At 40.0% G+C, this 13,508-nt stretch overlaps 1 protein-coding gene across 1 annotated transcript in view; it reads right to left on the reverse strand.

Annotated features, from left to right (window-relative positions):
* The window catches only part of cspg4 (chondroitin sulfate proteoglycan 4), a 72,319-nt gene that overhangs the window by 10,800 nt on the left and 48,011 nt on the right, over positions 1–13,508 (reverse strand). Inside the window, exons 6-8 of the mRNA XM_008294683.1 lie at positions 10,065–10,241; positions 2,158–2,356; positions 1,517–1,648 (exon numbers count right to left, since the gene is read on the reverse strand). Coding sequence (XP_008292905.1) covers positions 1,517–1,648; positions 2,158–2,356; positions 10,065–10,241 — 508 coding nt within the window. The remainder of the gene's footprint in view (positions 1–1,516; positions 1,649–2,157; positions 2,357–10,064; positions 10,242–13,508) is intronic.

Raw genomic sequence — 13,508 nt, forward strand, 5'->3', positions numbered from 1 at the left:
CACTGAAAGGTGTTTCTGAAATATTCCTCTGAATGTAATCCAGTAAAAAATCATTACTACTCAGACCTTTGTGTTAAAATGTGTACTTTCCTTAAGACTTCTACAACAGTGTTAGGCATCATAAAAGCACTTTTTTGCAGAACAGCTGTGTTAGCTTGTACAGGTACAGCTTTTAAAACTGAAATAAGATCGATCCAAACACTGAATTTCAAAGATATCAAAGATTTTTTAAAACAAGGTTGTGTTTTTTTTTTTTTTTTCTATTTTTGAATATGATTTGCATGTGGGCTGTGAAATATTCTTATTGGCTATATTGCCGACAGCATATAAGCTAAGGAGTGAGGAGAAAAAAAAAAGATGCTTTATTTCCTGTTATCTGCAAGCCAAACATTTGTTTTCTATCCAATGAAACATGAGGATGCACAATAAAATCAAGTTAAGTCTTCACTATTTAAGCAGCACATTTAAAACAACAGATGCTAAACGATACTGTTTTCCAGTAGAGAAAACAGAATAGTGGTACAAATTTACCAGAACAATTTAAATATTAAGTTACAACCCTACAGAATCAACCCTCCTACTATCTTTGGGGTCAATTTGACCCCATTCAATGTTTAACATCTCTAAAAAGGTAATTGACTTAATTTTTTCAGTTTTATTTAAAGGACTATTTAGACATAAACTTGGGCAACAATTTTAATTATGGTATTTCCTGGAAGGTTAAATTGCTGGGGTCAAATTGAACACAAGGATAAAAGATGTCAGTAAATTAGAAGGTAATAGGAGGGTTACATTTTTTTTTTAAAATTAAGACCTACAAAACTATTTATTATACACATTTATCTGATTAATTTAATTATTTTGTTTAGGACCATACAATATTATGTATTGTATAACTGCTAAATTTAAATATGTGGGGACCATTTAGGGACTTTCAAAGGATTTTTCAGTACACTGGAGCTTTGCATAGTTCAGACAGGAACAGATGCAGCTGCAGTCACCTCTTTCCATCAGATATTCAGTACTTTTGTCTGTTCAACCAGCTTTACAAGTACGGCAGCGTTCAACTATTTACTTGCTCTATGCTCACCATATTGCTCTCATATCAGCCGACTACAGATCTGCTGCTCACCTTCCAGTCTCCTCCTGCATTAGCAAGACCTGTCTTCTTTGCTCGTATTATGTTCATTCATTTAAATGTTGGGAATCTCAGGCTCTGCTGAGGGGGGTCATGATCTCAACAACTGTCTGTGTCATGCTGACTCAGACTGTAGCAGAGCATCACTCAAGCAAAGTCGCCACCTGACAAAAACGTCACTCTGACCTAAGTGTGCTCTCTGAACTCTGTTTGCTACAGAGGAAGGACTTGAGTGAGGTGAGTGAATGCAGTTATTAAAAATGACTGTTACGTTGCTGTAACGAGTGTTGAGCAAATGACAGCACACTCGCCGCTGTGGTCATCCTGCCATCACTGCCGTCTTTGCGGCTTAAAATCTGGAGGAATTTGGCAACTTACCTGGAAATACCATGAGCTCCTCCTGCGTTACCATGGTGATGGTGAGAGGTCTGGCAGTGACGACAAATTGGTAGAGAGGAGATGTGTGCTCTCCGTCTGTCACAGTGAAACTGAAACCACCAGACTCTTCACCTGAGGAGGAGAAGAGATTAGATATTTGTTACTGATGATTGGTTTAGTTAAATCTCTGTTTCTGCTATTCTTAGTTATTCTTTCTTTTTTTTGTCTCTCTGAAATCAGGATTTATAGTCACTACAACTATAAAGGCAGAACATAATTTAAAGCCTGCGATACCTTTGTTGCCTTGATAAAAAAAAACATTTATTTGTCACAGTAAAGGGGAAAATAAAGGATGTGTTTAAATCCACCTTTTTTTTGTTTGTTTACACAACATGGCCGCAGTATATCTGCAGGGTTTAATTGGCTTATTGATCAATACCAGTGACATACTGATTACTTTACAAAGTATTGAAATTTCTTCTCAGATAAACATGGAGACACATGGAGTGTTTAAGCATGTTTACGTTTGTTGTAATTGCAGCAGCAGTCTAAGGCAGATTCTGGAAACACTAACAGATTAACAGGCAATATACTAATGTAAGAATAAAGTCTGACTCATCCTCTCATTCCTGTGCTCTTACCTTCGTGAATAAAGATGACCTCTCCTTTGTTTATATGAGCCTGTGTGAAATTTAGGATGCCCTCCTCAGGCGCCTCTTTCAACGCTACCATCCCATTGGTTGGCATTTCGACTTGGTAAACCAGTTCCTCTGCAGGGGTATCAGCGTCCTCAGTGCTCAGCATGCTGGCAGTGATGTCAGCTTCCTCACCGGCGAGAACCTGTGAAATATCAAAGACAGTGGGAGAAAGAGAGAGAGAAACAGAGATGAAAAACCCCACAGATTAACCAGCCCAAGATGGATAGATGAATAGATAGTACAAACACAAGTATAAACTTAAGACCAAGCCTGTCCCACAAATGGCTAGCGCCAAAGTTACAATTTTAAAAGGTTAATTATTCCTCCATGGCAGTCTAGACGTTCCTGTTATCAGAAGATGGAGCACAGCAGTGCAGGCTGAATGACTCTCTCTGGGTGGAGGGTCTTTAATGGACTTCTAATGGTTGGCTGCCTGAAAGGAGCATTAATTGAAAGAAATGGGCCAGATCCCTCGAAAGACATTCTTAAATAGCTGGAATCAGTTGGGAGAGTGAGCTGAGGGTGCCCTGCAGTAAGAGGTACATATCGATCTGGAAAGCCATTCGCCCTCCAATACCTCTTTCCCTCTTTCTCCAGACTATGGATGAAGAGCAAGAAGCCTCCGGGAGCAGGAAGAGGAGAGAAGACACCTCAGTCTCAGGCGTTAATGTTTCAAGTGTCACTCAGTGAGTATCGGTTATATTTAGAGGTGAATATGCTATAAAGCGCTCACAAATGCATTGGATCCATTTAGAATACATATGTTGCTGAAATACTGCTGTGGCAAACTTTTTGCCCAGTTCCTCTGATCTCGCCTCATTTACCTCTGAGCCAGTGGCCTGCTCTGACTTTCAGAATAGAGCGGGTGGACGGGCAAAACAAGAGACATAGAAACTGAGAGGTTTTTCCAGCTGAATCAGAACTTAACCTACAGTAGCGGTTGTAGCATTCTGCTCTAATAAGTATCTTGGCCAGCGAGAAAAAAAAAAAAAAAAAAGATGAACGCTTGCTGCTTTTTAATAACCCTGATGTTTATTGTTGTTATCTAAATTGAGGAAACTGTTGCTTCTATTTCTGCCACTTGCATAGCTGTGCTATTAAAATCTTAGCGTTAAACGGTCTACATGTGCCAAGTTTTTCATGGGAATTTGAAAATGGACCACTAAATAATACAAGTTAGGCACGGTGCATTACCAGCTGCAGCTGTTAAGTGCTTTAAGGTGGGATTTATTATTTAATTTACTGTAATGGCACTCTAAATGTTTAAGTTATTATTTAAGTTACTCTGTATGTAATTAAAAGATATATCTAGACACACTATAGTGCTATGGCTGTAAGTGCCTAGCCACTTAAATATAAAGCTCCGTGAGACTGGGTTTAGAGACTGGGTTGCTTTAAGCTAAATGCTAATGTCTTCATGTTAACATGCTCATAATGAAAAGGCTGAATTGCAGATCTTTATCTGTGCACCTTAGTTTAGTGTGTTCAGTGTTTGTCCATGAAAGAAAGCAGAGAACAATTTAAAACTTAACAGAGTTTAAGGGATCAGCTACAATAAATTGCTATCTTGAGGTGGCCATGAATGCCTGTACCAAATTTTTATAGCTATTGATTTTGTATTTGTTGACACATTTCCTCAAAAAATATTCATCTTAAAGTGGCGCTACTGGAAAGATCTGGGGATTTCAGCCTTGAACGAAGCGACTGATCGACTAACCAGCATCCCCAGAGCCACGCTACACTCCATCTCCTCATGTTTTACACTTTCAAAGTGATTTTAATCTTTACATTCTGTAGCTCTTGTAAAACCATAAAAAATTTTGTCTTTTTAAGTTCTCTATGTCATTTCTAGTATTTCAGACTCCTTGAGAACTTGTCCAGTATAACAAATGGGTTGTGAAGTGTATAATTTAGTTGCCTTACAGTCCACTGCTTATAACATCCCATTCAGTTTGACACTCCATCAAAGCTCTATCACTGCAACACACAGCATCAACAGTTCAAAGCTGTAATCCATCATTACTCTCTCTGTGCCTTTTTTTTTTTTTTTTTTTGCTGCTCGGTAGTGTCTTTGTTCCTCACAAATAACTTTTATAGCTGGTGACGAGTTCAAAGACAAGTCGGCTTTGAGCTGAAGTGAAATCAACAGTCCTGTTTCACTGCAAAACCTGGGTATTTGTGTGAGCTGAGTTGTAACACATAAGAAAAAAAAAACTGAACGAAACAACGTCATAGGAGTGAAATTAATTTAATACAATACGTAGAATTGTATTGTGAACATACTGCGTCATTACAGAGAAGAAGAAGGTGTCTGGTTGCAACAGGTAGCAGGAAATCTCCAGTGTTGCTTTACAGAACATATGTGGCCCATCTGCATGAAGTCAGTCTCATTGCACCTTGGGCTACATCTGACATACAATCCGAATTACGTTAACACGGGATAAAATATTGATTTGGGTTTATTACTTGGATGGGTCCATTTAGTGGTTTTCTACATGTAGGTAACATAGTATTATTATTATATTACAGAGCGTAGTAATATTACGCTCCACAACGCTACGCATAATAGCCCAAGGCGCAATGTGACTGATTTTGTGCAGATGGGGCACATGTGAAGTTATAATATAAATGTTGGATGGATCTCTGCAATGAAAGGTGCTCAGGCTTAGTCAATCAGGATAAGCACTAATTTGGTTATTTGCCAAAAGACGACCAGACATCCATGTTTGAAATGTATTTATTTGAATTTTTTAGACATCCAACCATTGTTTAACCTGCATAAACGTCTACTTATCTCTGTTTCACACAAAATTTACAGTAATTTAGATTTATAATTGGAAGTGAGGGTTGCTCATGGAGGTGCTCAAGTCTGGGAGTAGGCAGGTGACTAGTCTTATAGATGATCCCTAGACCTCCAACTTGAAGAGATCTGCTTCTTGGATTTGCAGACTGCTTAAAGAGTTGAGTCTACTTAGCATGTAACTCACCCTGTGGCTCCACCAACACTATTGCACCTGAAATACCTACAGAGACTGTTTATCACATTGTGACTGATGATTGTTTAGCCATCATCAATCTGGGCCTGGTCATGTCCAAAGGAACACCTCTGAGAACGATATCCTCTGATGTGTCTGATACCTCCGTGACAGGATGGAGGGTAACCTGGCCAGATGAGCAAGCAAATGCGCGAGAATATTTTTGGTTGGACTGAAAACAGCATCGTATCAGCCTACATCAACAAACAGGGCAGCATTTTATCCACCTTCTTGTTCGAGCCTGCAGAGATCCTGTGATATGAGGCTTCGGAGAATCTCTATCTCTCGAGGGTGGTTTGTTTCTCAGGCCTGCAGAAAGCAGGGCCTGATAGTTTGTTCCGGGGTGCACCGATGGTGGGTGAGTGGAGACTAACCCAAACATTCTGAGCCAAATCTGGACTCTGTTAGAGAGGGTGGAAGCAGATCTGTTTGCCTTCAGGCAGAACACCCACTTTCCCCCGTCCACCAAGGACAAGACAGCTGCTCAGAGCATGCCCACCCCTCTGTTTTATTTCTCTCCTCTCAGAAACCTTCAGATATAGACCTTCTGGTCGTCCTGAAACGGTACAGTATGCAGAGATGACTCAGCCGATAATAGCACCACCCACCTGGCCAATTTCTGAGCATTAAGAAACACTGTTGCAGGCAAAAACTACTAACAGAGCTCGTGCTGCTCCAGATTTAGAGGGAAGAAGCTTCTGGCAAGAAGCAACAGGAGATATGATGTTAATATTGGGAATGGTTTGTGCTAACAATACCGCAGCCACAAGACAAAAGGTTTTAGTCACCTCAGGCTCGTACTACCTTTACAAAAGTTTCACAATTAAATCCCAACTGTAAAATCCATCACAAACCTTATTTTTAGATTCCAAGAAAGCACCATGTTTTAAAGACCAACTTAACACTCAGTTTCAAGCCTGTTTCTCCTTTGACCACATGCAGTGTCCCTGATGAGTGTGGTCAGAAGTGTGCTTTGTAGCGCCTGTAACCACTTCTAGTGGAAATGTCATGTGGTCATATAACATCACTGCAGCAGGGTGAGAAATTAAACCACTGCAGGTTAGTAAACACAATTTTTTTTCAGGGGGTGTTGCAGTAAAAGTTAAGAGTATACTGCAATTTGTTCAGGGTATATGGAGCAAAGAAATGAAAAAGCAGCATTTCCTAGCTGAATGCTAATCTGAGGAACCTCGGGCACCAACAAGTTCTGAGCATAGAGGTAGATGAGAAACTCTCCCATTGGTCTGGAATGGGGATTTGCAAAGAGACAGATTGATCGAGTTCATGATACTTTGCCAATAAGAGCTGAATAGCCTGAAGCACACAGAGATGATTTTAGAATCTCCTTCCTGGAACATGCGAGAAACAACATTGAGTTTTATTTTAAATTCTCCTCATTGCATCTTATCTGTTAATTACACATCTAGCAAAGATCTGGACTTTTTTTTTTTAAACAGAAAAACTGCTACAGTTAAAAAGTATACAAAATAGTGCTAATTAGCTTTTAATGACAGAAGGTCTGGTCCTGTGTGAGATGTTTAAATGCCTGAAGAAGTTCAGTTAAGGGCCTTAGACTGATTTTGTAGCATGTTGTCAGGGCTTTCTGTGCCTTTACCATTCATTTCCAAATAGACGAAAATTGACCTTACTGTGAGGAATTTCACTGAGCGGCTAATGCGGCAATAATTATACTCTGCTGAAATGTGTTGCTTCTTATTTTTGAAAGACATATTAAAAAGTTATTTAAAACCCCAACAGGATACAGAATTTACTTCATAAAACTGCTTTCATGAAAACTGAAAAGGGTGATGTGATTTCAAGGTATTGCTGCCACCAGTTCAGATGGGTTTTTTATGGTGCAATCCTCGGTGCTTAACACTAGATGGCCACATTAGCTCACTCTCTACTTCAGCGAAGCAGCAGACAATCTAGGGCAGGTAATCTGAAAATGGCCTTGCAAATTGATAGTTTATATAACAATCAATGCAGTTAGCACCTAAGAGGATGGACTGCAAATTCAATTTGATTGGACACAATGGCTGATATTTCATTTGGAGGCCGTAATGAAGTAGCAGCCATAGGCAAATGACTTAGTTTGCTGGTGACTCAACGGGATACCATTATCTCTTAAATGTTTGAGACTGTGAGGGGCGCCAGATGTCTGAGGCTGCATCCAAAACGATCTGAAATCTTGGCCGATATATGTACAAGGTCCACCAGTGTGTTTGCTAAGTCTGTACCGGGGAGTGGGAGCTAAAGCTGGACGGACTACAAGAAAAAGCACCAACTAGACAGAAGCTGGTGATATTATGAAATCCATTTTGATTTCAGCTCCCATGTGCAGCCGTGACATTTCTCTCAGAGACAGAGATTAGCCACAGGTCTTCACTCCTGCTTTGTGTTTTGATGAAAGATGAAACAAAATCACTAAAATTAGGAAAGGGGATGAAGGTAACGTTGAAAGAAGAGATATTTAAATAGTGATACAAGTGAGAAAGATGCAAAAAAAAAAAAGAATGTAAATGGGTACAAAGGCTAATAGATAGATAGATAGATAGATAGATAGATAGATAGATAGATAGATAGATAGATAGATAGATAGATAGATAGATAGATAGATCGATAGCCACTAATATGGAACGTGAGCTGGGTTTAGACCATTGTGAGACAGGTTAGCTTTACCCTACTGATGATGTGTGGTTGCAATAGTAATCCTGCCCAGTACGAGAGGAATATAGCAAAGTTACAAACAGGCAGACACAAACAGAGACAGACTGTAAACTCTAATTATGAGCAGCTGTACCATATACACTGGGCCAAATGGGATCAATGGTGAGCTCGAGCAGAGCCCGATCACGGCGATGTTAGCCATCATGTCTGATCATCTGCTGCAGAGGTCACTACACACACACACACACTTCCTGCTTTAAATCAATCCAAGTGCCGCTGGGCCAGCCCCGGCTCTGTGTGGGTTAGACATCCACATATTATTATGTTACATTCTGCAGCCGCAGCGGAGGAGTCACAGGGATTGGAAGCCGCCCTCACTCTGCCAGAAAAGCCGCGGTCTCGTCGACCATCTTGGTTTTCCAAAAATACGGGTTGCCAGGGAGACGAGGAGCCGCAGGCAGAGCAGGGAGGGCTGAATGACACAGTTTGTTTCCAGTTCTGTGAGCTGATTACTGCTGGCTTTTTCCAACTGCCTGACAACTCTTACAGTAGAATCTACTCTATTTATCCTTCAAAACTTTTCTTTCATGACACACAAACACCGTGAGCCCAATGCAGATTGTCTTAGATAAGGATGCAGTTAAACATATACCTTTTCAGAAATCCTTTTTACGGAGTCGGGTTGCATGTGTAACAACCTTGAAACCTTGACTTTACTTGAAACCCAATGATCAAATGTATTTCTTTTCATGACTATGCTAAATCAGGGAGGGGCAGTTATTAAAACACATCAATTACAATCTTTTAACAGAATCCCATTGTGACGAATAATACTCTCAAGTTTTGCACCAAAATTAGACAAAATATTACCGATCTGAGACATGTCTGAAAATTCAAAATGTAATGGCTTAATCAAATTTGACTGGTTAATATTGGACTTTGCTTTTACAGAATTGCCTAAATAAAAGTCCTTTGAATGCAGGGAGAGATAGTCCAAGTGTGATATTATGTTTCTTAGTTGCTTGCTCCAAAGCACACTGATATATCAGCAAATCTGAAACTGCATTGAACGCATACAGATGCTATATACCTGAAATTCTGCCTGACATTTAATTGCCTGCACACAGTAGTGAATCATTGCCCTTTTATCGTTACGTGACTTACATGATTCACTTCCTGCATCTTTACTTTCCAAACAGTCAAGCTGAGATGATGCTAAATTACTTCGATGCTCTTTCTAAAAGATAAATGTACTGTGCAGGCAACTGCGTAGAATGCGTCATCGTATGTGAGGTGTGTGTCTATGTAAAAATTCTCCGCATTTATTTTACTGACTGCGTGAAGTGAATTTAATCCTCAGTTCATACAGGATTCATGACTTTGGACTGTTGCTGCAGCTGAAACTATCCAGTATAGATGTGAGAAAGATCAGTAAAGCCTACTGAGTTCATTCGGAGTTCATTAAGTCCTAGAACTGTGATTCCATATCAGCTTAGATTGATGCTATCAGAGCACCTTTTGTGTCTTCATCTTATCTCTCTCTTATGGGAAATCCACATGCTATTTTGTCAGAAAATCAAACTAAAGCAAAGCATAAAGCACTAGGGGGTAAAGTTTTATAACTTGACCTCCTTTCAACACATGAGAATCTCATCAATTGTTATAAAGCCATTAATCTGACATTCTTTCAGTTTTTTGTGTGGTTTGGGCATCAGACCAATCATGCAAAGTCTGGAGCAGGTGGGAATGTCTACAGTCTGTCAATCACACATGCACGAGTCAAATGAGGTCTCTTTCCCAGCATATTGCAGCAGTGAACAAAAAAACAAAAGTAACCTGAAATAAACTGTAGGAAGGCAAGTTTTTTTTTTCTTCTTCACAATTTCTTCTCATTTCAGTGTTTTGAAACTACAATAAAAAAAGTTTCTCTCCTCCTTTACGCTAATTTCAAAGGAGGTGGTCCACTTGAATTCTCATCAGGTGAAATATACTAAAGGGAAAACAGCAGCCAACTAACAAATGTTTACATTTTACAGGTATGAAAAGGTTTCCTCCAGCAACATTTTCCAGCTCATTTAGCATCGAGTATGCTGGAGGAAAAGCTCTAAGTAACAGCTACTGCACTTTCAGAGAGCAAAGCCTTACCTCCAGTCCTGTGTTACGTGTGAGTTTTGGGGGCTCGTCGTTCAGCGGGATGACAGTAACTGAGATGGTGACAGGGAGGCTCCGCCGCTCGATCTCATAAGCCGAGGCAGAGAGTGTAAAACCGTCCTCTGTGCTCTCTGTGCTGTCATGCATGTAGTAGATGTGTCCAAGTTTCATCTGCAGGAGACAAAAAGGATTCAGCTGTCACTCAATTTTGAATCACACCTGTGTTAGGAAACATCATAAAACGGAGAACCTAAGAGGTGGAATAAAATTTTACAGTGTGCCTGTGTCTCTGAGCACAAGGGACAGTCTACTTTTAAGAAACCAGGGAGTGACTGTATCCTAGTAAACTTGGATAAACTCTGATATCTAGAAGAAACTCAAGTTCATGGCATAGTTCCTACCTCAAATTTTCCATAACTTATTTCCCTAATTAGCGTGATTTTCTTTTTCAGATGAACGCCGTTTCCCTTATAAGGGGAACACTTGAAATTATAGCCACAACAATCAGTTCACAATTCATTTGAATTATTACTCAGCCTGTGAAAACAGTTGTCTAATGTCTCCTGTGGCTCTGGAGGACCTGAATTATCACGACTTTGGCTTGGAGGCTTCACATTTATAGCAGGAAGCCTGTTTTGCAAACTGAACATGTGGGCGCTAACTCGACTGGGAACGTGTAACAACAAGATGCTGTTGGTTGCATTATGGGAAATGCAGGAACCACTGAGTTTGGAGTCTGACCTATAAAGACCTCCTTCAGTGAAAAACAAGTCTTTAGCATCGTTAACATGCCCATATGGAATTATTTATATGGTAGAAGACACATGATAAGCAAAATGAGCAGTCGACACCATGGCTGTGCATTTCCACTTTGAAATTGCAATGTGCCAATGACGTTCGTTACGACCTTCATACGTAACAAATCTGAGGAACCAATCCTGTCAATTTGCTGTATTGTTATTCTTCCTTAGAACTGTTTTCTTGTTTAAACATGTATGTCTGAATTACTCCAACATTACAACTTGTCGTTGTGTAGCATAGTTTTATGGTGTTTGATCAGAGTGGTAGGTGAGCTGGTGTGCCTGAGCTGCAGCGAGTAGTGAAGCAGTGGATGGAGACAGAGGCAGAGTTCATACATCTGCACATTTCAGAGGAAGCTGCTCTGTAGTTTAAGGCATTAAGAGACTATTTTTGTGGGGGGAAAAAGCTTTAAAAGTGTAACTGTGATCTACAAGATAGAGTTTTTAGGGTTGAATCACTGACTGGAAAAGGAACTTTAGGCAACTTAAATCTGAATATCCTGACCTCTGCTGCTTTGATCTTTGAAAGTCAATTTCTTGTGAGACCTCCAGCTTATGGAATGCAGCACTAAATAGCCAGAGAAGTCCTTATATCCTTTTCAATTCCAAATGGTGTCTATATACAGCAGAAGGCTTATTCCTCATAGCAAAGTCAGTCCACTTGAACTTTTACCTTGCCTGATCTTTATAAGCTCAGGGCAGCTGAGGAACCAATATAGTCATGAATAATGCAATAATGTAAGCTGATACTGATAGAACTACTCATAACTGCATTCTGTCACACTTCACTTTGTGATTTTTGGTTTTGAAAAGTAGTCTGTAAATATGCCCTTCCCCTGTCTTGCCTAGAGCGAGATCAGAAGATAAACACAACAGTCAGGGTTGCATGTTAAATATGTCAGATTAGCCAAGAGACACTTCACCTGGCTTTGTATGAAGGCTTTGAAAGTCTTTTGCATAGAATAAACAAGCAACATACAGCATGTTAGTGGGCGTCTGAAGTGCTGGTAATTGGATTTTTCTTTTGGACCTGCTTAGGCTAGCTGGTTTCCCTGCTTCCAATGTTAATGTTGAGCTAAACTCTCTTCTCCTCACCATAGCCTAATATTTAATGAACAGATATGAGAGTCAGATTTTTGGCATGAAGGCAGATAAAACTATTTTCCCAAACTATTACTTTAAAGGGTTCTATGCTTCCAGAAGAAGAGAAAAAACTGCTGCTGTATCTTGGTATGGCATACACTGTATCTTTTGTTTTGCTATTCTAAGTAGATAATATAATATAGCTTTTCAAAGTTTTGAAACAAAGACTATAATCAGGTCTGGAAGTCTGACAGCAGCACAGGAACAAGGAGAATCTCCCTTGTGGGATGAAACCTTGAGAGAAACCAGATGCACAAAGGAGTCAGTCATCCATTGTCAAGCGAGCTCGATGGAAAACAGCAACTTGCGGCTGGGCCTATCTAAGTCTGTTGACTCTCTGCATACAGAAAAGAAAACTCTGCACCCAGCACCTTGTGTTTTCTAAGTCCTTGAGTCCTGGCTGGATCAAATAATCAACCTACATAATCTTTTCTCCTGATTCTTTCTGACAAATTTGCAAAAGAGTCAGGCTGCTTCTCTGCAAAGAAGACAGTGAGAACTGTTTTTAGACAAATACCAGTAAACCACTGGGATGAGGGGACCTGCTTCAGAGGGCAGGAAGTGCCAAATGGATCCCATATGACTGGCATCCTTCTGGAATAACAACCCCCATCATCATTACTGATCAGGGAAAGTCAGCGAGACAATCAGTCTGCTAGCTGGGACAATAAACAGTGGGTGGTTGTTGGACACGTGGCCAACTCAGAGAAAGACTGATGTGTGTGTTAGCAAGCTGCATAATTGATTTACTTTCAGTTTTGATTGATGAAAAAATGCCAGGCTCTGTGTGGCTACTGTATTTTTGAAAATTGCTTATATAAACCGCACAAGCTTGCTCACTTTAAAAAAACCTTTGGTACTTGGCGAACAAATAAAGAGGACAGTGTGGACTTTAATAGGTTACCACAGATGGAGGACTTAATGGAGACCTGATGGAGAGCTGAACCTGATTAAAACAAAGGCGTATTAGAACAAAGTGTCTCATATTATTGGATGTATACACGACTTTATTGTCTGACACAGGTTCTGTGTTTATACTACACATCTGCGCCACATGGGTAATTGAGTTACTTAACATTCTTGCGGTTGGCATTCATGTAGATCTGTACACACACAAACACCAGTAAGTCCAGTGTCCACTCCCAGGGGAAGGGGGAACTGGCCCAGTCAAGCTTGAAACAGCATTGAGTTTAGGGGGAAACACACACAAGTACAGAAAAGTACACATACACTCAACCCTAATTTTGGAACATATGTGGCCTGGTTCCAGTGTTTCTTCAACTCTGGACATTTATTGGACATTTATTCTTCACTGTGTTTCTCATTTAGGACAACTAACTGTGTCTCATTGTCTGAGTCTAACAGTAAAGAATGCAGACAGTGCACGCAAAAAGTCATAGAAAGCAATGTAAAGAAAAGATTTTTTTTCTCTTTGACATTTCCATGCTCATGACGATATTGGTGCTCATTTTTGTCTCCAGTCAATAAACGTATT

Source organism: Stegastes partitus, unplaced genomic scaffold, assembly GCF_000690725.1.
Source record: "Stegastes partitus isolate 25-593 unplaced genomic scaffold, Stegastes_partitus-1.0.2 Scaffold21, whole genome shotgun sequence".
NCBI lineage: Eukaryota > Metazoa > Chordata > Actinopteri > Pomacentridae > Stegastes > Stegastes partitus.